The sequence below is a fragment of the Psammomys obesus genome, unplaced genomic scaffold (assembly GCF_907164565.1).
Source record: "Psammomys obesus unplaced genomic scaffold, mPsaObe1.curated_primary_1811, whole genome shotgun sequence".
Taxonomy (NCBI): Eukaryota; Metazoa; Chordata; class Mammalia; order Rodentia; family Muridae; genus Psammomys; species Psammomys obesus.
This window is the reverse complement of record NW_026596152.1, coordinates 822,503-847,126: the sequence shown is the minus strand read 5'-3', so window position 1 is coordinate 847,126 and position 24,624 is coordinate 822,503. Positions and strand designations below refer to the sequence as shown.

General features: G+C 57.0%; 1 protein-coding gene across 6 annotated transcripts in view; it reads left to right on the top strand.

The window, feature by feature from the left end:
* Window positions 1-875: 875 nt before the first annotated feature.
* Window positions 876-24,624, top strand: part of Dlg4 (discs large MAGUK scaffold protein 4) — a 26,312-nt gene continuing 2,563 nt past the window's right edge. The window contains exons 1-19 of one of the 6 annotated variants that reach the window (XM_055594215.1): window positions 876-897; window positions 9,486-9,551; window positions 12,647-12,700; window positions 12,847-12,897; window positions 13,096-13,220; window positions 13,469-13,638; window positions 13,726-13,862; window positions 13,975-14,119; window positions 19,978-20,273; window positions 20,374-20,476; window positions 20,577-20,691; window positions 21,791-21,967; window positions 22,134-22,170; window positions 22,265-22,292; window positions 22,416-22,463; window positions 22,636-22,737; window positions 22,999-23,171; window positions 23,933-24,042; window positions 24,461-24,552. In XM_055594215.1, coding sequence (XP_055450190.1) covers window positions 12,868-12,897; window positions 13,096-13,220; window positions 13,469-13,638; window positions 13,726-13,862; window positions 13,975-14,119; window positions 19,978-20,273; window positions 20,374-20,476; window positions 20,577-20,691; window positions 21,791-21,967; window positions 22,134-22,170; window positions 22,265-22,292; window positions 22,416-22,463; window positions 22,636-22,737; window positions 22,999-23,171; window positions 23,933-24,042; window positions 24,461-24,552 — 1,888 coding nt within the window. In that variant the 5' untranslated portion in view covers window positions 876-897; window positions 9,486-9,551; window positions 12,647-12,700; window positions 12,847-12,867. Of the gene's footprint in view, window positions 898-1,581; window positions 2,001-6,788; window positions 6,873-9,485; window positions 9,651-12,646; window positions 12,701-12,846; window positions 12,898-13,095; window positions 13,221-13,468; window positions 13,639-13,725; window positions 13,863-13,974; window positions 14,120-19,977; window positions 20,274-20,373; window positions 20,477-20,576; window positions 20,692-21,790; window positions 21,968-22,133; window positions 22,171-22,264; window positions 22,293-22,415; window positions 22,464-22,635; window positions 22,738-22,998; window positions 23,172-23,932; window positions 24,043-24,460; window positions 24,553-24,624 lie in introns of those variants that run through there. The other 5 variants (XM_055594214.1, XM_055594210.1, XM_055594212.1 and 2 more) reach the window with 5 other exon arrangements.

Genomic DNA, 24,624 nt, shown 5'->3' with positions numbered 1-24,624 from the left:
AGTGCTGGGATTACAGGTGTGTGCACCACCATGCCTGGCTTATGTGAGTCCTTGATGCCAGGCTTGGCAGCAAGTTCCTTTACCCGGTGAGCCATGTCACTGCACACCCCGACTCCAACCCCGTTCCTGTATCTGTCACTGTGGTCAACCCTGGGAAAGAAAGTCAGGCTCAGCTTAAAATTTCTTCCAAACTGCTGGGACTACTTTAGAGAAAACCCTCTTTCCCACTCTCAGGAAAGGAGGTACGTTACGCCGGGCTTTGGGGAGGCACCCTCTGTGGAGCCGTGTGCTACCTGGGGGCTGTGGAAGAGGGAAAGCACGATCTGCTTGCCTACAGCTGCGTAGGGAGAAGGCAGCTCAACTTCGATCTTGGCGGATTAGGGAGATTAAGGCGAGAGAAGAGAGATGTCCCAGAGACCAAGAGGTGAAAACTGGGTCTCTGGAGGGGAGGCCTGCATGTGTGGCGGGGCCTTTGACGGCTGTTTGCTGGCTTGGTCTCTAGGCTCTGTCACCTGGCCCTCTCCAGCCCCCAGGCCGGCTCCTGCCCCCCCTGCTGCGCTGGGCGCCGGCCCTCTCACAGTGCTGCACAGTGACCTCTTCCAGGCCTTGCTGGGTGAGTAATGCCAGGGTTCCCAGGGCCACGGTGGAAAGGGCTGGCCCAGGCGTTGAGGTCAAGTGTTGCAGGTTCTGGGCTGTTTGGAAGCTTGCAGAGGGGCTGATCCAAGCTCAGCTTCTGTGCCCTCTCTGCAGCATCCGTCCTAGCTAGAGTAGGTCTTGACAAACAAGCCATGGCTAGCAGGGGTGGCTAGAGGGGCCTGGGCTGTGGGAGAGTGACTTAGCTGTGTTCCTGTGACAGACATCCTGGACTATTACGAGGCTTCCATCTCAGAGAGTCAGGTAAGGTGATGAAGGTAGGTGCCTGGCTTCCTGGCTGCCAGGACTGAGGGATGCACAGTCTTGCTAATTTTAAGCTCAGTCTTAGGGGCTTTGGCAAGCAAATCCCACACGCTGACTTAGGTGTTGGGGCACTGAGAGTACTCTTTCTGTGGTCAGCCAGTCTTCTGCCCCTCTCTTCTCCCCTATCTTGGATTGCCCCAATTTCAGCACCAGGGAGTCCAGGCCATAATTAATTACTTCTCAGACTTCTTCCTGTGAATCCTAGGGGAGAACTAGGCCCCTCAGGATTCTGTGTGGCCAGCCCCTCCCTCAAACCCTACCCCATGCTGTGGCCTCCCTCCATCACTCAGACAACCTGGGATGCTGCCATCCGAACCGTGGGCTTTTCCCTCTAAGAAATGAAATTCGTCCTCCTTGTCTCTGCTGTCATCGCCGAGGCCAGCCAGGCCTCCATGTTTGCCGTAGAGCTTCCCCGCTAGTGAGTCTAGCTCCTTTTCCATTATCCGGGTTCCTGCCAGCAGTGAAGGAGTTAACCCTGCCAAGGCACCCCCCCATTCTGGCTCCTAGCTCCCTCCCTCCCTCCCCCTGCTTCCTCTCTCCTCCTCTCTCCCCTTCCCTCATCGGCTCCGCGGCTTCATCGGCCGCTGCCATCTCCGACCCCCCCCCCCCCCCCCACTCCCCCGCCACGGCCCCTAGCCCCTGGCCGTTTGGCAAGACCCCCGCATACCCCGGGGCTTCCCGAAATCCAGTTCCCCTCCCCCACCCCAGCTCATGCCCCAGCCCCAGAACTCCGGGGCTACCAGCCCCCTGTGCCCCTGCCCCTCCTGAGAATCGGGGTGTGCTCCTCCAGCCCCCTCCCCTCCACTGGGGAGCCCTTTTTAGGGTCCCCCCTCCCTTCCACGCTTCCCTACCCTTCTCTCCTCCAACCTTCTCCTTCCCCTCTCACCCCTCCCCCCATCCTGGCCCCCCCTGCAAAAGTGGGGTGCGGAGGGGGGAGGGGTGAGAACCCACCGAGGGGAGGAACAAAACTCCAATGAAGTCAGAGCCCCCTACTCGCCGCCGCGGCCCCCAACATGGACTGTCTCTGTATAGTGACAACCAAGGTAAGCACGATGGGGGGGGCATTGGGGAGGGGGAGCAGGTAATGAATTTGTAAAGGGGGGTTGCCAGGCCTTATCTGGGGCTGCAGACACCAGAGCGAGAGCCTCTGAAGTAAGATGTGTTAGAGGGGTCACATTTAGTTTTGGGGTTCACGTCTGAGGAAACGCTGGATTTGGCCACAGGTGCCACCAGGAGTGACATTTTGTCCCTCTAGAGGAATGGAGAATTTGGCCCCTGGGGGCTTGCTGGGCTCTGGTCCACCAGCAATGTTTTGAGGGCGATTTATTTAAGGAGAAGCCTGCCTCTCACACGGGAGCTCTGGTCAGATACGTGGGAAGGTGGGCTCCCTGTGTGCTGGGGTGGGGGCTGTCTTCCCTCCTGGGCAAAAAAAAAAAAAAAGCTGGTCTTTGGATGCAAACCAGCGTTGGGGGTCTCCTGGCATGAGGGTAAAGGTTACTGGTTGAGAGTGTCTGGCTCATCTGGGGGTGTCAGCTGTCAGGTAAGGGTGGGCCTTCAGGAAACGGAACATCTTGTGGTAGATGTGTTTGGGGTGCTCCTGGTTTGAGGGGATTGCTGGAGTTTAATTCTGTGGACTGGAGCACCCTGGGAGTTGTCAGAGGGCTGGGGTCCTGATACAGAACTACCTGAGAGGATGGACCAGGTGGGATTAGGATTTGGGGTACCCCATAGGAGCTGAGGTTGTCCTCTCCTGGGAAGGAGGAGAGGTTTGGAGTGGGACCATGTGGGTGGTACGAGATTTCGGGGTAGCCGAGGCAGGTGCCCAGTGGCCCATCTCCCACATCTCATCAGGAAAACAGAAGAGAAGATGGGGGAGACTGTTACCCCGGCTCTTGGGAAGACCGCTGGATCTAAGGGTCTCTGAAGACTCCACTAAGTCTCTGAAGACTCCACTAAGGGTGGAGAGGCCAGGGTGTAGGAGGAGGACAGGGCTCGCAGAGCCGGGGCCCAGGGAGGGTCCAGGGTGCCCCTGTGCTTAGAGCCTGGAAGGACCGGGCGCTCTGGGCTGAAGAGGCCGAGCAAGCCTAGGTGGTTTGCCTCCAGACTCCGGGACTGGCAAGCTGGTGTGTGGAGGGAGGCTGGGGCGGGCGGCAGGCAGCTGGGGGCTGGGGGGTGGGACAGGAAGTGGGGGCCGGGGGAGGCGGGGTCCGGGTGAGTCACAGGCTGGGGAGGGGGTTATATTTAGTGGGAACTGCAGCTTCTTATGGGAGGAAGCTGAGGACACACATGTTCCTTGCCACAAACTCACCCATGTGTATACACATGCGTTGTGCACGGGTGAACACGACGGAGGCTGAAGACCTCAGGTCTCTACCCCTCTCCCCATCTACAGCGCCGCTTGCTCTTCTGTTCTGCGGGGTCTGGGCTTTCTTCCAGGGAGCTGGCTTCTCTCCTCCCCTGGTCTCCAGCGCAATTTTGTGCCTCGGCTCTTCTGGCCCTCTTTCAGTCAGGGCCCTTTCTGTCGCCTGTCCTTAGGCCTGATCTTTGGCCTTGGCCCCTAGCTGTTGTCACCGTGCACAGATGTGTATAGGAAGCCCCCTGAAATGTGTGGGCTCTGCCGCTAACACGTGAACACATGAGTGCCAGTAAGGGCGAGGGGCTTGCCTGCGCTGGTGGCTGTCCTGGGTGGCTGCTTTTATTCATTTCTCCGCTCCCAACTCCTGAGTGTTCGATGGAGCACATGACCCGAGCTTCCCTGAAGGCAGGAGGCTTGCAGAGCCGATCACGCCTTCGGGTCTTGCTGAGGTTTGGAGACCCAGCTTTGCCACATTCATTGGCCAGAAAAACTTGTCAGCTTCAGGATGGAGGGACTCCAACTCCCATAAGGCCTTGAGGTACCAGCTCTCTCAGTGGTAGCGTGGAGTTGTCCTTCGGACTGTTGGGAGTTGTGGTTCCTCTGTATCCAGGCCAGTGGCGGGGGAGCCCGGGAGGAGCCAGCAGGGGGCACATAGCCTCTGCCCTACGGAAATGCTGGGGGTGGGATGGGAGTGCACAGCCTCCGTGGCCGCCGAGCCGGCCTCGTCGGTCTGTAATTTAAGGGACCTTTACTGCCTACTTAACGTGTGCTCGGCTCTGCGCTCCGTGAACGCCGCTGTGCAGCTATCCCCGAGTCCCGTTCGGCACCCAGCTCCCCGCCAGCACCTCGGTCTCGGAGCAGCTTTCTCCCACTCCGCCCCCGTCCCTCCCCCTTTCTGCCCGCGCGGCTGCTGCCGCAGTTGCCATGGCAACCAGCGACGACTGAAGTTGCGCGGCCGACTGGAGGGCAGGGCGAGGGTGTCGGCGGGCGGGGCGCAACGGGTGGGGGCTGGGGGAGGGCCGGGGAGGGCCGGGGGCACGGGGCCAGGGCCCCGGAGGCGAAGCGGTTAAGCCCGCCGGGGGGTCCCTATTGGGCAAAGCGAGACGCTGGGGGCGGGGCGGTGTGGCCCATCGCTTCATTCATTGGTCGGCAGGGGCGTGGCGGAGGCTGGTGTGGGCGGGGCCGCGGAGCGAATGGGCGGGAAGCGCAGGGAGGCGTGGCTTCACGGCCAGGTGGGCGGAGTCGGCTTACTCCACGGGGGGGGGGGGGGGGGCAACACCCCTCCGGGGGCGGGGCTGACCCGGTAGGGGCGGGGTGCGGTTCCTGTACGGAAAGGAGGCCGGGTTCGCGTGGCCCTAGTCCAAGGAACTGCGGGGTGCGGGGGTCTCTGGAAAGGAGAATCCGTGGGTTGGAGATATGACGTCTCAATTTTCCCAAGATGGAGGCCTGCTCGGATTTCATCAGAGTACCCCTCCTACCTCAGCTCCGTGTTCCAGGGAGACAGTTGCTAGGCGACGGCAAAGTCCTTGATTGCTGCGTTGCCAGGCAACGGGGAAACGGAAAATGGAGGGAAAAAGGAAATGGGGGGGGGGATGGGAGAGGGTCTCAATGGTCCGTTGCGCCTTCTGGTGGAGGAGCGGGACCTATGTATTTTCTAGACCAAAAAAGATTTTTGAGTCCAAGCCTGTCCCGCACTGGTTCTTTCTGAGGACCCATGCATTTTATTTAGATATGAAACTAGGTCGTTGAGGTGGGGATCCATCTTGGGGGTCTTACCTAACAGAGGCCGGTGAGTGCAGGGGTGAGGTTCTGTAGAGTCCCTTAAGGCCTTTTGCCTTGGGCGGGAATTTTACATTCCGTAGAAAGCAGATTTGGGGAGACCCCTCAAGGAGAGAGATAAACCTTCACCGAGAGGCTCTCTGGGAGAGAGGTTTACAAGTTCAGGAGTCTGGGGAAGGATGGGAGACTGAAATGACCTGAGACAGTTTAGGGTGTTGTGAACGTCCTGGATCCCTGTGGTTGCAGTCCGCAGTGAGGGGCCTCACTCTGTGGGCCTGGAGCTCGCAGAGACTGGCCTGCCTCTGTCTCCCTAGCACTAAGGGTAAAGACCACCATGTTTAGCCTGATGCTTTATTTTCCTTTCCCCTGTGGGTGTAGAAAAGATATATTTGGGAGCAAATCTTCCAACAAAAATGTAGCTCAGAATTACAGAGAGGGTGTTGAAATGGGGCAGGAGCAGGAGCCAGAAAGTAAGTAATTTACTAATTTGAAGGGTAAAGAAAAGAAAAAGTTAGACATGGTGGTTCATGCCAGAACTTGGGAAGTAGAGGCAGGAGAATCAGGAATTCAAGCCTGGAGCCAGTCTGGGTTACAGGAGACTGTAGTCTCTCTCATGAGGGGGAGAGGGACACAGAGAGAGAGAGAGATTGGAGTTGTCAGGATGTGGGTAAAGGCATTTGCTGTCAAGCCTGATGATCTGAGAAGGATCCTTGTAACTCACGGCGGAAGGAAAGAACCATCTCCATGCATGCCATAGCACTCAGATGTGTGTGCTCACACACACAAATGTAGTATAGTTTCAGGTAAAGCATGAAATATTTTTAATATAAAGCAAGAATGTTAGAATGATTGGAAAAGACTGCAATTGGATTTGGAAGATTTGCTTTAAAGCAGATTAGAAATACTCAAAGTTGGGTTCTAGTGAGGTTTTGGGGTATCTTAGAAAGTCCAGCATATAATTCAGTTTAGTGATTTTGGACAAGGAAACTACAAACATGTGAAGAGGCCTTATTTGGGTAATATATTAATGTTAAAGTCACCAGTGGTGGTCTGGGGGACAGAGGACTTGTAAAGGAATGATTTAAAAGGCATGTCAATTTGAGGGCACGTGGAAGATCTACGTTTCTTTAAACTCTTGAAGAAGCACTGTCTGGCCGTGGGGTGGGGCTGGATGGTCGGCAGGAACTCTGTCATAGCAGATGCTTTGCAATCTTATAGGGTGTTAACAGCAAGAGGCTTAGGGTGGGGGCTTACGAGCTCCCTCGCAGTTCTCAGAGGTGACAGGGAGAAACGCTGCTGCTCCCCTCTAGTCCAGGGTACCGTACTGATGAGATGCACAGTGAGGTTTTCAAATAGTCACAGGCCCAGTATTTTGGGGGTGGTGGAGAAGTGGGTGAAATAAGGGGTCCCTGAGCGCCAGAAGGATAAGTCGCTAAATTTTACAAGTGTCAGTGTTTGTAGAGTGATTGAAATAGGAGTAGACCGTGGGAAGCTAAAGACAGCAAGGAAATCGCTGCCATCAGGGAGGAAGTTGGTAGCCAAGAGGGTCTCCCTCACCCTTCACTCCCATCATGACGCTCTCTGGTACTGCGCAGGCGCTGCCCCCCCCCTTCCCTGGCCGCAGCCTCCTGTCGCCGCGGCCGCCGCAGCCCCCGCCCCCTTCACCCCTCCCCCTCCCCCAACCCAGCACCCTTGCTATCCCACCCATACCCTCCCCTCAGTCCCCCTCCCCTTCTCCATGTCGGCTCGGAACAGATTCGCCTCCATGTGTCTCTGCGTGGTACGTGCCGCGGTCCGGGATCTACGGGATCCGGCCTGCTTGCCTCTTCCCGGACACCCCCCACCCCCACCCCCCAGATCTCAGGATGCGAGCTTCAAATGCTGTTGCTCTTCCTTCTGCTTGGCATGGGGTCTCTGGGTTGCAACTTCTTGAAAACAGGCGCAGTGGGTTGTACCTCTTGTCCCCCACTTTAACCCACACCCCTCTATTCTTGGGGTGCCAACCCCGGCTCCAGGTCATTCTGTGCAGCTGGGCCTTGGAAAGCAGCAGGAAGGAATAACAGGGGCACCATCTGTCAGGCCTTATCCTTGTTTCAAGTCCTAATATATTGGGGTGCAGACTTGCCCAACAGCATAGAGCGCCAGCCAGGGCCCTGCCTCTCCCTGGGTTAGGAGCCGTGGCCTCCTTCCTGTTTGGCTTCGGCTGGCCTGTAAACCAGAACTGTAGGGGCGAACACCCCCCCCCCCTCCGTGTTTGCAGTGTCGGAATTGCTCTCCTACCGTCCCTACGGCTTCACAGAGTTCGTGTGAAATCCCCTAGGGCAAGGCCCAGGCCCTAGCTCCTCCGGCCATATCTTGAGAACTTTGGCTCTTCTGTGGCCCTCATTTCCCTCACACCGTCTCCCAGTCTCCAGCCTTTCCTTTAGTGTCACGCACAGGTCCCTCCCCACCGTAGGGGAGCAGGGAGGCTGGGGCCTCACGGTGATAAAGGGTCACCTTTGTTTCTTGTCTACAATAAATGGCTGATCGGCTCCCTCCAGGCCTCCATTTCCTTTGTGCACCAGACCGTTCCTCATATTTAGAAATGTCCTGTTAAGTGGGGTGCATTTGGGAGGTGCACACTTTGGTCCTGCCTAGTTTACCCTGCAGGGACTTCAGGGCGCCTCCTGTGGGCATGTCCTGCTGTGGGGCCCCGTCCCTCAGCTGGGGCGGTAGTCAGGCTGTTGACCTGCTCGTTCAGAACGCTAACCGGGGCAGCTCAGCCTTCAAGAAGGTCCGTTTCGCCTGGACTCGCCTTGCTGCTCTTCCCCTCTTGCTTTTCTGGGGAGCAGGGCTTAAGCAGGGTCTTGGTTGGTCCTGGACTCACTATGTAGTCATGGGTGACCTTGAACTTCTAAGGCTGCACCTCCAGAGTGCAGCGATTACGTGTAGTGTATTCACCCCTATATGTCCTCCCAGGGTGCGACCCACACTTGGTGAGCCCCATCTCCCTTCGCTAAGGCTCTTCAAACGTGTAGAGTGTTTTTGTTTGTTTTATTCATTCATTTGTTGAGACAGGGTCTAGCTGTGTAACCCTAACTGGCCTGGAACTTTCTACACAAACTTTCAGAGCTCTGCTTGCCTCTGGCGCCCCGGCCTGTGCTAACTCTCTTCACCACTGGGTCCTGCTTTGAGAGCCTTTGGTTGACAGGACCACTCGCTTCCCCTAATCCCCTTACTATGTCCTTAATCTACAGTCAACCTGCTTCATCCTCCTCAGCGTTTTCAGAATCACAGTCCTTGATAAACTTCCTTCTACTTAATCTTCTTACTTTTGCCCTCCAAATGTTGGTCCTCTCAGTCTCTCAGAGACCCTGGGAGGGAAATTCCGCCCATGTGTGGCAGCAGCTGCTGTGTCTGTTTCCTCCAGTCCCTGGCCGAGCCCTGCATCTGGTGCTCTCTGCCTTCTTCCCTGAGTCTGGGGTATTGACAGTTCAGTTTCGGAGGTCAGCTCTGGAGGGGAGGGGCTGCTGCCTCTCTCGGAACCCCAGTCAGTCCCCTTTACTGATGTTTCTATTAAGCAGGAGGCTCTTGTCCTGGCAGCTGGTTAGTTGGTCAGGGAGTCACGTTGAGAGCCTTTTTACCTCCAAAGTCGGGCAAAGAGCAGGCGTTCAATCTTAAAACATTGTATCATCTTCCTCAATCAGGGGGCCAGACCCCCCTCCTGCCTGTCCCCTCCCCTTCCTCCCCCAGCGCATCCCCGTCTAGTTTATCCGGATTAGCTGGCTAGCTTCGGGCCCCTTTGCTGAGTAATTGGGAATGAGCCAGGCCGCTGAAGGAAGATGGGGCCGGCGAAGCCTCGCCCTGCTTAGGGGCTGCTGATGGCTAGCACGCTCTAGCTGAAGTACCTGACTTTGGTTCCTGTTTCAGGCATGCAGGGTGCTGGAGAGCCAGTTGCTTATGGGGGAGAGGCTGCCATGGGGAAGTTGGGGTGATAGGGTAGGGTGTAGAGCAGGGACGTCAAATGGAGTGTGAAAATGGGAGATGATGGCAGAAACAAAGAATCTGGGGATAAATGAGGGTGCACGGGTTAGCCGCTGCAACTCGTAAAAGGATAAAGATGAAGGCTTGCTTGGGAATGGTTTGAAGACACCGGCGGTGGGGGATGTGAGGTAGGCGGCCAGAGCCCTAGGATACAAGGAGTAGGAAGTTGGAGGAATGGAGCCTGGACCTGGCTGGAGAGGGGGCTGTCCGGAGGGCGGGGAGAGGGGAGCCAATGGGCTGGAGGAGAGGGCGGGGGAGGAGCCGGGCAGGCCCCAGGGCCCTCAGCACTGCACTGCGAGGGGACAAGGAGGTGCCCTGGGCACCGGGCGCTGGGCTGGCCCGGTGACGCTGCCTCTGTCCCTGTCCCCAGAAATATCGCTACCAAGATGAAGACACGCCCCCTCTGGAGCACAGCCCGGCCCACCTCCCCAACCAGGTAAACGCCCCCGAGCTGGTGCACGTGGCGGAGAGGAACTTGTCCCACCTCGAGGCCTTCCACGGGGTCGTGGGCCACGCCCACCTCTCGCCCCTCAAGGTAGGAGACCCTGGCGGCCCCCTCCCCAGTGCGGCCCTCGGAGCCTCGGAGCTGCAGCAATCCCCCACGGGCCGGTAGGGCGAGAGCGATGGGGGAAAAGGTTGGGGGTGGCTTTTGGGCTCTTGGGGCTGGGGTGCGGGGGTTGTGCTTCTGGATCTGGGAGGGAGGGGGTTGGACGCCGGAAGCACTTTGGTCTCAGAAGAGAAATAGGCCAGGCAAGTGGGAGTGGGCTCGGAGCCTAGAGCCAGTGCATGCGTCCTTGCTTATGTCTGGTGTGTTGAGAGGATGGATGGATGGCCCAAGAAGTGCCCCCAATGCCAGGGCGCTCTCACTCCCTCGCACCCCCAGCCCCCACTTCAGTTTTCCCTGTCCAGAGCTCTGTTCCAAGCGCCTGGTGCCCTCGTTTGCCCCTGTCCCTTTCCCCACCTCCTCCCCCAACCTCCGCCTCTGGGCCTGGCGCTGCCTGTTCCTGAGTCTCAGCTCTTTCCATCTGGCTGGACTGAGACTGGGAGGCTTGGTCCTTTCTGCCTTTTCCTGTGCCCAGCCTTTGCTCCCTCCCGTGCCCCCCACCTCCCCGCTGGCTGGCTGGTTCTTGATGCTGTCTCTCTCCTCCTCCCACGCATGTATTCTCCCCCCCTCGCTGATCCCCAGCTCAGGCCTCTGTGGCCTGATCAATCCTCGCCTGGTTGGAGCAGTCGGTCCTTTCTGTCTGTCCTCCCATTCATTTCTTTCCCAGCGTCGCTCCTCCCTGATCGTCCCTGTCTCTTTCCTTCCTCTTGGTCTCTCCTCCACCCCTGCCTCCTTCTCCAGCCGTCTCCTGTCCTCATTATCACATATGGCTACCTGTTCCCCTTTCCCTCCGCTGTGTTCACAGCATGCTTTTTTTCTCCCTCTTCATTCCTCAGAGGCCTTTTGTTTCCCAGCCCACTTTCCCTCAGGGTCCTCTTCTAGGGGCACAAGCTGTGAGACTGAGGAGAATTCTGAGGGGCCAGAAGTGTGGGGCGCTCTAGGAAGGGGACCCCAGTTGCTCGCATTTCACCAAGATTTGTGAGCCAAGGGATAAGGCAGGGACGTGGCAAAGGGAGTAGTTGGAGGAAGGTGGGGAGGGCAAGGGTCTTCAGGCCCGAGGCTGAGGCTGGAGTGAGGCTCGCTGCTTGAGAGGAAGGAGGAGCGCCGAGCCCTGGAAATAGCACATTTGTGTGCAACTCTGGCCGAAGCCAAGGAAGATTCAGATGCCTTTTGCAAAAATGGGGCCATTATGTCTTGGGTGGGGAGGAAAACGAGGTCCTTGAGGGGCTGGGAGAAGGCTAGCGGAGGCCGTGAGGGTGGGCAGGGCTTCAGCCACGGGACAGGAGAGAAGCTGGGGTGCGGGTTGAGAAGTGGAGGACTGTGATTTGGGGATAGAGCCTAAGGGGTTGAAGATGAGGTAGAGAGTAATGAGGCCCCCCTCTCGTTAGAGGGTGGCGGGTGAGGGCAGGAGTTGGTAGGGGATGGCGCTGAGGGCTTGTATGGGGACAGGGAAGTGGCTTGGGAGGAAGGCCGGGGACAGGATCTAGGGAGGCCACGGGAGGGATTGACTGGGTGTGGAGTGAGGCTGTAGGGCGAGGATTGGTCTGAGGTGTGTGCCTCAGAGGAGGCCGTGGATGACTTCAGCAGGCACTGATGCTGGCTAGACAGCAGCGTTTGCCTGCAGGGGAAGATGACAGTGGATTGGTGGGGCTAAAATCTGTGAAGGGCCTGAAATGGCTTCAGAAGGAGCAGTAAGAGAAGAGAGACCTTAGGAAGGGGACCGGGAACCCTCGTGCTCGGTCGATTTCAAATATTTGTCTACGGAGGAAATAGATTGGGGACCCCCGGAAGGAGTCTCTAGGCAGCCTCACCTCACTGCCATAGAGACGTGGCTTCGGTTGCCCTGGCAACTGGGGAAGCCCCTAGGACAATTCTAGAGCTGGCCCCGCCCTGCAGTTGAGCTAGAGACCTGGCTGCGTTGAGGCCACTGACGTCAGGGACCAGGGCACGCCTCGTTTTAACCCTTTCCTACATGGGATGGGGGCAGGGGCTAGGTTTTGGATGCCTTTTACCATGCCTCCTTCCTGAGAGTCTTTGCACTGCGTAGGGCGGGGCTGCAGAGAGAAAGGGAGGCAGGTTATTCGGGACGCACCGCGCCCACGCCCACGAGTAGACGCCTCCTGGCCTCTTGGCCGGGCTAGCGGTAGGCGGGTCCGGCGCCTAGGAGAGGGACTCCTCGAGTCCTTTGCTCTCGGGAGTCTGTCATACCCTAGGCCACGCCCCCACCCGTTGTCCTGACTACCAGGCCTCCTGGAGGTGGGTCTCCCCAGGTCTTGGCTGGTCTTAGATACTGTTGCTAGGCAACCTGGTCCCTGGAGGAAGGGGTGGATTGGATGGCGGGTGGGTGAGAGAGAGGGAGGGACCAGAAGCTGGGGAAACCCCGGATTCTCACGGGCGCGCAAGATTTAGAGCAAATGTGTGCCAAGGTGAGGGACACATTTGGGGGAGGGTTATCAAGATATCTGAATGATTGTGAAGGTACAAAGACAGGGAAGGGAGCCGCAAGCGGGAGAGCAGGCCCGGGTGGACCCGAACCCCGGGCTGTAATACGTACCACTTAATGCATGTAACACCCAGCAGCGTTACATCCGGTGAGCAGCACCCCCCAGCGTCCCCCCTTTCCCCACTTTACCATCTGCTATTCCCCTCTCCGTCTGGCCGTCTCTCTCTTTCCTCTTCTCATACACCTCCTTAAATACACAGGGGCCTGGGCTGGGCAGAGTTGTGTGTGTGCGCGAGCGTGTGTGTGTCTGTGTGCATGTTTGTGTCATGTAGCTTGAACCTGGGTCCTTGAGTTGCTCTGAAGGTGGCAGAGTGGCGCCACTGCACATTGGGGAAAGGGCTCCAGACTGGTGGGACCCCTCTGCTTACGGACTCCCCCTGGAGTCAGTGCTAAGGCAGCTTTTTGTCTCTGTCTTCTCTTGCAGGCCAATTCCCCCCCTGTGATTGTCAACACGGACACCCTCGAGGCCCCAGGCTATGTGAGTTGTTTAGATTTTGGGACTAGGGTTCTAGGAGAAGGGTCAGAGAAAGGGAGAGAGTGGACCCCGGTTGGGAGGGAGGGGGACGCTCTGGCCTGAGGGTCTGTCTTACTGGCCTTGTGTTTTGCCCCGTGCTGGAGTTGCAGGTGAACGGGACAGAGGGGGAGATGGAATACGAGGAGATCACGCTGGAAAGGGTGAGAGCCGGCCCCTCCATGCAAGGTCCCTCCCTCGGGGCTGTTGTTTCTCTTTGTGTGCCTGAGTTTTCCTGGTGCCCAGTCTCCTGTGTCCCTGTGTGTTCCGGCCCCGGCCCCGGCCCGGCCCTGGCCCGGCCCGCTTCCCTTGACAGAACTGAGCAGTAGGGGAGCTGACCTTCCTGCCCTCTTTCTCCGCAGGGTAACTCAGGTCTGGGCTTCAGCATCGCAGGTGGCACTGACAACCCACACATCGGGGACGACCCGTCCATTTTTATCACCAAGATCATTCCTGGTGGGGCTGCAGCTCAAGATGGCCGCCTCAGGTGAGCTGAGAACACAGGGCTTAGAAAGCTACTGCTGCAGGGTACCGCGGTGCACACCTGTAGTCCCAGCAGAGCCAGGCGGATCTCTGAGTTCAAGGCCAGCCTGGGCTACAAAGTGAGTCCAGGACAGCCAGGGGTACACAGGGAAACCCTGTGTTGGAACATCAAAAGAGCAAGCAAGCTAGCACCCTGGAAGGGGGTGTCTGTCAGGAGGAAGCCCCTGGTTCAGGCCCACATTGCTGCTCCAGGGTCAATGACAGCATCCTGTTTGTGAATGAAGTGGATGTTCGAGAGGTGACACACTCAGCGGCGGTGGAGGCCCTCAAAGAGGCAGGCTCCATCGTCCGCCTCTACGTCATGCGCCGGAAACCCCCAGCCGAAAAGGTCATGGAGATCAAGCTCATCAAAGGGCCGAAAGGTAGGGCCAAGCTCCTGCCTCTCCCTGCCCTGCCCCAGGCCTCCCTCCCCAGGCCAGGCAGCCACTTCTCCCCTCTCTGCCGTCCAGGACTTGGCTTCAGCATCGCAGGGGGCGTAGGGAACCAGCACATCCCGGGAGACAACAGCATCTACGTCACGAAGATCATTGAAGGCGGCGCCGCCCACAAGGATGGCCGGCTGCAGATCGGAGACAAGATCCTGGCGGTGAGGGTCCCAATCCCTGTTTCTGGCCCAGACCCAGGGCTCACGCCCGGGCCCAGGGCCCTCTCCACGCTTGCTTCCGGGCCTGTCTGAGCCTTGCTTCCCCTGACTCCAGGTCAACAGTGTGGGGCTGGAGGACGTCATGCACGAAGATGCCGTGGCCGCCCTGAAGAACACGTATGACGTTGTCTACCTAAAGGTGGCCAAGCCCAGCAATGCCTACCTGAGTGACAGCTATGCTCCCCCAGACATCACAACCTGTGAGAGCCCTCCAGACCTCAGAGCCCCTCATGACCCGTCCTAGCCATTCCTAAGACTGCCCCATGACAGCCCCGGGGCCTGTTTCCAGGACCACAACCTCTGAGCCTTGTGCTGGTCAGAGAGGAGAAAAAGCAGTCACGGGGAGGCACTGAAAGTGGGCACTCATGTCCTCTTGTCCAAGGGATACAAAGCCCAGGTGCTTTTTATGCTTCGGGCCAAATCCTCAAGCAACAGATAATTCTCACAGTCTTTAAGAATGTAGAAAAGAGCTGGGCATGGCGGCGCACGCCTTTAATCCCATTGCTGGGAGGCAGAGGCAGGCGGATCTCTTGAGTTTGAGGCCAGCCTGGTCTATAGAATGAGTTCCAGGACAGCCAGGGCTACCCAGAGAAACCCTGTCTCTACACCTTCCCCCCCAAGCCTCCCATGTGCATGAATGTAGGGAAAGAACCTGGCGAGATGGGACATACCTGCTTTTCCAGTTCTTGGAAGGTAGAGGCAGGAAGATCAGGAGGTCAAGGCTGTCCTGGGCTACATGGCAAGTTTGAGGCCATCCTGGGCTACTTGAGGCTGTGAGAAAAAGGGGGAAAAATAAGAAAAGGACAAAGGCTTCACATTTCTTCTATAAGACTAGTTCACATGGTCACAGAGCAATCATGGAGAAGGAGCACAGAGGCCCGCTGAACTCTGGGCCAGGGAGGCCAAGATCAGAACGCCCTGGCAGGTGCCTGCAACACAGTAAGAGTAACGCTGGCGCAGAGTAAGGTGTTTGGGAAAACCTCAGAAACATGATAAACATGATTCAGTGTATTAAAAAGTCAGCAGGATGGGTGCGGTGGCCCACATCTGTATCCCACCATTCTGGAGCCAGAGGCAGAGGATTGGAAGTTCTAGGCCAGCCTGGGTTACTCAGTGAGATGAGACTCTGCTAGAAAGAGAGGGGCAGAGAGAAACAGACAGAGAGAGAGACAGAGACAGACAGAGACAGAGACAGAGACAAAAGAGACCAAGTATGGATGTGAAAGTCAACTGAAACTCAACATCTGTTCTGACACAGACCCCTTCGGTGGCCCCGGGGTGGAGATGCCGGGTGCAGTGAGAACAGACCTTCACATAACGAGTCCCCACATGTGCCCGCCACTCCAGCAGTCAGGAAGGCGCCGCTTACTCCGTAACTCCTTTCTATTGGCGCCGCTATTTCTCACCAGCTGAAAAGTGCTCCTGGAGTTTCCAATAATTAAAAGAAGTTACTTATTTTCCTTGCAAAGGTGATAGGGATGGAAGCCAGGGCCGCCTCGTGCAAACGCTTGCCACTGAGTCACGCCCCGGGCTGTACGGCTGTATAATTTCTTTCCCACCTTCCTCTTCTCTGTAGACTGAACATAGATTTACTAAGGAAAAGCAGGGAAGAAAGAACTCAGAAGGCTCCATTTCCGTTCTCGCTTTTTTGTCTTTTCTTTTTTCTTTCTGTGTAGCTCCACTATTCCATATGTAGGCCAGGCTGGCTTTGAACTTGTGCCAATTCACTTGTCTCGGCCTCCTGAATGCTGGGATTACAGGTGTGTGTCACCATGCTTGGTTTTAGAATTTTTATTTATAGGTATCTTTCTGTGGTTGTTGTTTTAAGGCAGGGTTTCTCTGTGTAGCCCTGGCTGTTCTGAACTCAGGCTGTAGAGTGGGCTGGCTTCAAACTCAGCTTCCCAAGTGCTGGGATTATAGATGTGTGTCCCCATTATGCCAATTACTTTCATAAATTAGAGAAAAATGGGTTTATTGTTTGTGTATATTTGTGTGGGTATGGACGCTTGGTGGCGTGCGTGTGTGTTCAGGTCAAAGGACAAACCTGTGAAAGTCTCTTCTCTCCTTCCCCCATGTGGGCGCTGGGGTTTGAACTGGGGTCATCAACCTGTTCAGCCATCTCACCCACCCCATGGCTTGTCTTCTGTTTTGCTTTGCTTTGTTTTTGTTTTTCAAGACAGGATCTCACTAGGTAGACCAGGCTGGGCCTAGAACTCACAGAGATGGACCTGCCCCTGCTCCTACCCGCTCCCAGGGTTGGGATTTCAGCCTTGTGCGGCCACACCCAGCCACACTTCTTCCTTTCCCTTCTCTTTTGTAAGAGGTTTTTGTTGTTGGTTTCGGTTGTTTCTCTGTGTAGCCCTGGCTGTCCCGGACTTGCTTTGTAGACCAGGCTGGCCTTGAACTCCCCACATGTTTGTCTGTGTGCCACTGTGTAGCGTGGCCTGTGCTCATGGAAGCTGCAAGTGTGCTGGGTGGTCAGATTCTGTGGAACTGAATCTGAACAGGTGGTAGTGACCCACCATGTGGGTCCTGGGAACCGAACCAGGTCTTCGAAAGAGCAGTCAGTGCTCTTAACTGCTGAGCCGTCTCTCTAGCCTCGGTTTCTCTGTTTTCAAATGTTGTTTTATTTGACTTTAAAGCACTGAGATTTTGAACCACAATAATTTTGTTAGGCCAAATTTGTCATAACATTTTGATTGTTATGGTTGGAATGGGGAAAACAGAAAAGGAATACTTTTGTCATTTGACAAGAAATATAGTAACTTAGTGGGATGTGGTGGTGTAGGCTTTTAATCCCAGCACTCGGGAGCCAGAGGCCAGGTTACCACACAGAGAAACCCTGTCTCAAAAAACCAAAAAAAAAAAAAAAAAAAAAAAGGAAGAAAGTGATGAAAAAATATTTATTTATTTATTTTAATAGTTTTATGTGCATTAGTGTGAAATGTCAAATCCCTTGGATTGGCATTACAGACAGTTGTGAGCTGCCATGTGGGTGCTGGGAATTGAACCCTGGACCTTTACGGAAGAGCAGACAGTGCTCTTAACCACTGAAATAGTTTTTTAAGACAGAGTCTTATCATGTCTGGCTGACCTGGAACTCACTCTGTAGACCAGGCTGGCCTGGAACTCACAGAGATCCTCCTGCCTCTGCCTCCCCGAGTGCTGGGATCACAGGTGTGCACCACCACCTGGCAAAAATGATGAATGGAATGAAACAATGTTTCTGGATGGATGTTTTTCCCTTTACTTAATTTGAGTGTGTGTGTGTGTGTGTGTGTGTGTGTGTGTGTGTGTGTGTGTTACAGGCTCACACATCATAGTAACTGTGGAGGTGAGAGGACCGTTTGTGGGCGTTGGCTCTGTCCTTCCTCCAGGTGGACACGGGGATCAAAGTCAGGTGGTCAGGCTTGGTTGGGAGGAGTCTTTATCTGCTGAGCCTGTATGGAAAAATACAGGCTTAATATGTGAAGGAGCTCAACCTTCCTCCAACTATACATTTTATGGAATCCTAATCAGAATTTCAGTCTTCTTCTGGAATCTGTGTTGCATCTTAAAGTTCAATTGGGAAAATGTGTGGGAGAATAGCTAAGACATTTTTTTTTTTTTTTTTTTGGAAAGAATGAGATATTATTTTTCTTTATCAAATATGAAACACACTTAGGCCACATTCAAATTTAATGGTACTATTTGTTTTTTAACTTCTTTTAGAGACAGAGTCTTACTGTGTAGCCAAAACTGCCCTTGAACTGGCAGGCCTCCTACCTCAGCCTCCTGGGGTTGGGATTATAGGTGTGTCTGATCATGTCCAGCTCTCTGGGACTTTTGTTTTACTTTAGTGTTTTGAGACAGGGTTTCTCTGTGTAGCCTTGGCTGTCCTGGAACTCGCCCTGCAGCCCAGGCTGGCCTCGAACTCAGAGATCTTGCCTCTGCCCCCAGAGTGCTGGGATTAACGGTGTGCATCACGACTGCCCAGCCTCTGGTACTATTTCTGAATTTCCCAGAATTAAGTTGGGCACCTTGGGAAGAGGGGTGACTTTCAGTCTTGGGCAAGACAAGAGACAGGAGGGGTGGTGCCTGAAATACTTAGAATCCTGGGGCTTAGAGGGCTGACGTAGGGGGAGTGAGAGTTTAAGGGAAGCCTGGGCTACATAGAACCTGTCTTCCAACAGCTGGGAGGGCAGAGTGCTTTCCCAGTGTACATGAAAGCCTTGGGCTTTATCCCCAGTGCTGAGTGAACCTGGGCATTTCAGTGCACGCTCCTAGTGAGCAGGAGGCGGAGGGGAGGGGTCCGACCTTCAGGACTGCACAGTGAGTTTGAGGTCAGCTTAGGCTACATGAGACCCTGTGTTTAAAAACAAAAAAACCCCAAAATGGTGCTAGGGAGATGGCTCAGGTGGTAAAACGCCTCTTCCCAAGTCTGAGTCCTCGCACCCTCCTAAAAAGCTGGGTGCTGTGCACCTGCTGAGGGGTGGTGCAGAGGCAGGTGGATTCCTGGCGCTCTCTGGAGCTGACTCCAGTTAGCTCAGCGGAATCTCTGTGCTCAAGTTCAGCTGGAAACCTGGTCTCAAAAAGCGAGGTGGGGCTAGGCACAGGGGCACACCTTTAACCCTGGCACTCAGGAGGCAGAGGCAGGAGGATCTCTTGAGTTTGAGGCCAGCCTGGTCTACACAGTGAGTCCAGGACAGCCAGGGCAACACAGTGAAATCCTGTATGTAAACAAAGAAACAATAAAGAAGGAATATATAAATGTATAAGATGAGCCTTAATATTGCAGTACTAGAGGGCTCCAGGGAGGGGACCCAAGGCTGTTAGAGTTATACAGCAGACATAGGAGCCATGAAGAGGGTCCACCCGGCTCCTCAGAATTCACTTAGTACGTGAAACATACACGGTCTTAATAACACCTAATAAAAAGGTGGGAATCAGGCATAATGGATGTTTGTGGACCCAGCTACTCAAGAGAGGGCGGTAGGAAGATTGTGGGAGCTCAGTCAGGCGCAAGCAACACAGTGAGATCCTGACTTGAAGGCAGAGTTCAACCCAAGCTGTGACCAGACGGTCTGGGGAGCCATGCAGTGACTGCATGGAGTGGGCCAGGTCTGGGGTCCTGAGTTCACTGCCAGAGCCTTCTCGGTGTCTAGAGGTCTACCTTTCTCCCTGAAAATGTTCCCTGTGTCAGCTTTATCAGAGTAAGCACAAGGGTGCTGTGCTGCAGTGTGTGTGTGTGTGTGTGTGTGTGTGTACACGCGAGCGCGCACACACACACGTGTGCATGAAGGCGTGAGCATGTTTTCTCACTGTTTTGAGATCGGGTCTAGCTGTGTAACCCGTGCTGGCCTGGGTTTGCAGCAGCCTGAGGGCGTGGTAGGCCTGGACACCACCTCAGCACAGGACAGTGCTTGCAGGAGTCTGATTGTCCTGCGCCCTCAGCAGTGGCAGAGCACGCTGTAGTGGGCGGGGCAGACACCAGAACCCGACAATTCTAGAAAGGCAAGCAGCCCCCCTCCCCCCCTTGACACAGGGTCTTACTGCGCAGCCCCACTGGCCTGGAACTCTGCCCGTCCCTTCTCCGGTGGATCTGGGGGTGTGGCAACCCGCAGCTGTGGGCGGGGAGAATGTTTGCACACTGGATTTGAGTCCACTTAAGCCTCTAGGCCAAGCCTGGGAAAAGGAGAAGGGCGCTGAGGCAGGGCACACGCTGAGTAAGGCCACAGGGTATGAGCAGTCTCCCTTGCAGAATGTGGAAAAATACTTCAGATAAATGACCCGATTAAAGGAAACAAAACCATGACGGCGTGAGGGACAGTTTAATGGACTGAGAGCTGCTTTAGGAAGAGCATGGTACCCACAGTCCCCTTTGCCGTCACCAGTCCTTCAGGTCCTTGCCCTGTGGTGCGGCCTGCACATCTCTGACCCGGCTGCGGATGGCCCGCATTCCGCCGGCATCCCCTCTGGCTGAGCCCGGTTTGGGCTCCGTCCAGGGGATGGTGGGAGGATGCCTGGGTGGGTACCGCGGCCTTTCGTTTTCATCTCATCCTGTCCCGTCTCCCCTCAGCGTATTCTCAGCACCTGGACAACGAGATCAGTCACAGCAGCTACTTGGGCACTGACTACCCCACAGCCATGACCCCCACTTCCCCTCGGCGCTACTCCCCTGTGGCCAAGGACCTGCTGGGGGAGGAAGACATTCCCCGGGAGCCGCGGCGGATCGTCATCCACCGGGGCTCCACAGGCCTGGGCTTCAACATCGTGGGCGGCGAGGACGGCGAGGGCATCTTCATCTCCTTCATCCTCGCCGGGGGTCCGGCCGACCTCAGCGGGGAGCTGCGGAAGGGGGACCAGATTCTGTCGGTGAGGGAGGGGCCTGTGCGAGGCTCCGCGCTGTGCCCGGGGGCCCTGCGCTCTCCAGGGGCTGGCTGGGCCCCGGGGGACACCTCTTCTCCTTGCCTAGGTCAATGGTGTTGACCTCCGGAACGCCAGCCACGAGCAGGCCGCCATCGCCCTGAAGAACGCGGGCCAGACAGTCACCATCATAGCGCAGTACAAACCGGAAGGTGTGTCTGAGGCCTGAGCCTGCCAGCGGGGTGGGGTGAGCGTGGAGGGGGTGTGTCAAGACGGCTGGACAGAGTTCCAGAACCTTCTGTCCTTCCTCAGAGTACAGCCGGTTCGAGGCCAAGATCCATGACCTTCGGGAGCAGCTCATGAACAGCAGCCTGGGCTCAGGGACTGCGTCCCTGCGGAGCAACCCCAAGAGAGGTTTCTATATCAGGTGAGGGGCTTCCTGGGCGTGCTTCTTCCTGGGCGTGTCGTTCTCGCCCATCAAGGCTGCTCACTGATCTGGAATATATCATCTGGTTGAAAAACAGCCCCAAGTCATGTACCTGCCTTCTAGCCACTGGTTGCCCAAGTACTTTCCCAGTGGCTTTCCTGGCAGGACCAAAGGCCAACACTAACACAGCAGGCCTCCTCCCTCTTTTCCTCTCTCCTCCCTCTCTCCCTTCCTTCTCTTCTCCCTCCTTCCGTCTCTCCCTTGGACCTAGGCCGAGTTTGAACCCCTGTCTTCAATAATCTCCCTGCACCCGCCACACACCCAGCACTGGGATGTTTGGGTCTTCTTCCAGCTCTGCACCTTGTGGTTAGCCTCAGTGGGAAGGCCCGCGATCTTCGGAGCCTGTCTCAATTCTTTCTCTTCCTTCCACTGCGCCCCCGCCCCCCCGTGCTAGGGATTGAACCCCAACTTCATGCCTGTTAGGTGGGCACTGAAACCACCATTGACAAGCCACCCCAGCTGCTCTCCTGACACCTCAGCGGGCACTTGCCCCCTTCTCAAGGAACACATGGGCCTAGCTGACTCCCCAGAGCCCCCGCTGGGTGCCCAGCCTGGGGGTCCCTCTACCGGGAAGGCTCCTCTTCCTGTCTTCTTGCCTCTCCAGTCCCCTGCCCATCTCCTTCACCCTCTCTCCCTGTGCAGTAGGCTGTTCCCATCTGCGCTCTGCTGTACAGGTGTCTCTTAGAGCTGTCTGGCCCAGCTTGATACCGTCTCGGAGGTTCAGACCAGCTCTGGCGGATGCTTTTGGGCCCTCTCCTTTGGGTTGTCCATGGACGTGTCCTGGACCGAGCTCGCTGTGTCCCCTCTGGTGCGAGGCCCACACCCAAGCTCTCCCCTCAGCGCTCACTGTCAGATGACACTACAGAGCCCTCGGGCTCTCCTCCGTCTGCAGCCCCTTGCTTTTCTCCGCGTCGCTGCTTTGTCGTCCCTAGCCAGCCTTGAGGTTTCCTGGTGCTCTGTGGCAGAGCTTTGCCCCGTCCGGCTGGCCCACCTTCCTGGCCCTCAGCTGGGCCCTGACCCCTAGTCACTTGTGCTGTAGGGCGCTGTTTGATTACGACAAGACCAAGGACTGCGGCTTCTTGAGCCAGGCCCTGAGCTTCCGCTTCGGGGACGTGCTGCATGTGATTGATGCCAGTGACGAGGAGTGGTGGCAGGCCCGGCGGGTCCACTCTGACAGTGAGACCGACGACATTGGCTTCATTCCCAGCAAACGGCGGTGAGGCCTGGGGCCGGCGGCCTTCCTGGTAGAGGCACCCGGGGGGGCATCCAGCAGGGGAGCTGGCTAGGCCCCGCTGGGGACCAAGGCTGCCGAGGGGCCAGGGTGTAGGGACCTCAATGAGCGTCTTCTATGTTCCCTGCTCTTCCTCCATGTTGTCCCACAGGGTTGAGCGACGAGAGTGGTCAAGGTTAAAGGCCAAGGTAGGTCCAGGTGGATGGTGACTCGGTGAGGGAGTGGTAGGGAGGCCACTGAGCCAAACCCCGAACCTACCACAAGGCCTGCTCTTTCTCCTAGGACTGGGGCTCCAGCTCTGGATCACAGGGTAGGTAGGGTCAGTGGGAAGCAGCAGGGTGCACGAAACACACCTTGACCTTCCTGGGAAAGCAGGCGAGGTGGCCCCAGGCCCCTGCCTTGGAGCCCCTTGCAGATGTCCGTCTCTTACCAGGTCGAGAAGACTCGGTTCTGAGCTATGAGACAGTGACGCAGATGGAAGGTGAGCCGGGCCCCAGCCTCAGCCCCCCCCCCCCCCCCCCCGCCCCCCCTGCCTGGCCTCAGCCTCAGCCCCCACCAGGCCCCTGCCTCAGCACCCCCGCCTGCCCGCTCTGCCTGGCCCCAGCCCCCACCCAGCATCCGCCTGTTGTCTGAGCCAGGTTCTTTCTCCCCAGTGCACTATGCTCGCCCCATCATCATCCTCGGGCCCACCAAAGACCGCGCCAACGACGACCTTCTCTCTGAGTTCCCCGACAAGTTTGGATCCTGTGTCCCTCGTGAGTATGGGGCCTTGGGTCTGTGGAGTTGGAGTTGTCAGGGCCGTGACACTGGTGTACAGTGGGACACAGATCACTGTAGAGCGGGGCGCTGCCTGCCTCCTTCTGGGTGTGCAGCAGGAAGGTTGGGCCAGAGCCTGGGGGACCCTGGGGGGGCGATTCTGTCCTGAGTCTCTGCTCCCTGGGGCTGGGGGGGGGGTTGATGTAGGCCGGCAGTAAGGGCGATGGTGAGCTCTTTGTGGGCTGGGTGGCTTCCTGCAGATACGACGCGTCCTAAGCGGGAGTATGAGATAGATGGCCGGGACTACCACTTTGTGTCCTCCCGGGAGAAAATGGAGAAGGACATCCAGGCGCACAAGTTCATCGAGGCTGGCCAGTACAACAGCCACCTGTACGGGACCAGCGTGCAGTCTGTGCGAGAGGTGGCAGAGCAGGTAAGACTGGCGGGACCTCACCGCCCTCCTCCTGCCCTCTCCCCAGCTCTCTCTAACTCTTTCTCTCTGTCTCTTTCCCCGCTCTGCGCTCCGCTCCTCTACCTCCTCCTCCTCCTGGGCAACCCTGATGCCTGCTTTTCTGTGGCTCCCTTGCTTCCTGACCCCACGCTCCCCACTGCCGCCTGTCCCCGCCTCTCTGCCTCTCCTCCCTCCTTGCCCTATTTCTCCCCTTCCTGGGGCTTTGCCCTTGACGGCGTTCATGCCTTCCCCTGCTCCTTTCCTTCCCTTATCCTGTGGGGTCCCTACTCCCCTCTCTCACCCCTCCTTAATCTCCTTTTCCCTACTGCCCCCCCCCATTGCCTGTCTTCCCTCTGCGGCTCTTTTCTCCATCTGCCTCCCCTCCCTCCCATCTGTCTCTCGCATTCCTTCCATCTGTCTGTCCTCTGTCCGTCCTCCCCTCCCTCCTCCCTCTATCCTAATTCCTTTATCCTTTTCCTCTGCCGTCTCTCCACGCCTGCCCTGGCCTGCCCTCTGATTACCTCCTTTGGGTCCTCTCTTTGCCTGTCTCCCCTCTGTTCTGCCCTTCCTTGTCCCCGGTGCTTGGCGTCCCACCTTCCTTCTGTCTGTTGGTCACCCTGTCCACACCTCTTCCTCTTCTCTTCCCTCCATGTCCTTTGACATCTGTCACTTCCCCTTCGGCCAACCTCCTGCCCCTGCCTTTCTGTGTGCTGTGTCCCCGCCCGCCCCCCGCCGGCCCCCAGGGGAAGCACTGCATCCTCGATGTCTCGGCCAATGCCGTGCGGCGGCTGCAGGCGGCCCACCTGCACCCCATCGCCATCTTCATCCGTCCCCGCTCCCTGGAGAACGTGCTGTGAGTATGGAGCTGGGCCCCCTCCGCTCCCCCTGCGGGGCCTCGCCTGGACTGCACGGCCGCTCTCACGGCTTGAGGGTGGAGAGCCAGGCTCGGGGCAGTGACAGGTCCCTCCTCCTGCCTGGGCTGCGCAGGACTACAGTTCTCAGGGGCCCCGGGGCAAATCAGAACCCCAGATGCAGTTAGGATGGAGACTCTGCATCCCTTCTGGGGCTGAAGGCTGGACGGGTCGGTCCAGAGAGGGCCTGGATGGGTGGGTGCCGAGAGCGCGGGTAGCCGCAGAGGGTGTGGCGGTTATGTGGCTGGCTGCGCGCCCCAGCTACGAAGAAGGAAGTTGCAGCTTAGCATGTCAGGATGGAGGAAGTGAAAACACAGAGGGGGCCAGCCCTCACGGCTGCGCCTTTCTTCCTCTCCACAGAGAGATCAATAAGCGGATCACGGAGGAGCAAGCCCGGAAAGCCTTCGACAGAGCCACGAAGCTGGAGCAGGAGTTCACAGAGTGCTTCTCAGGTGAGAGGAGGCCGCTCCTTGAGGGATGACTGAGATCAGGTGGAGCCAGCCGCTCCCCTGAGGGATGACTGA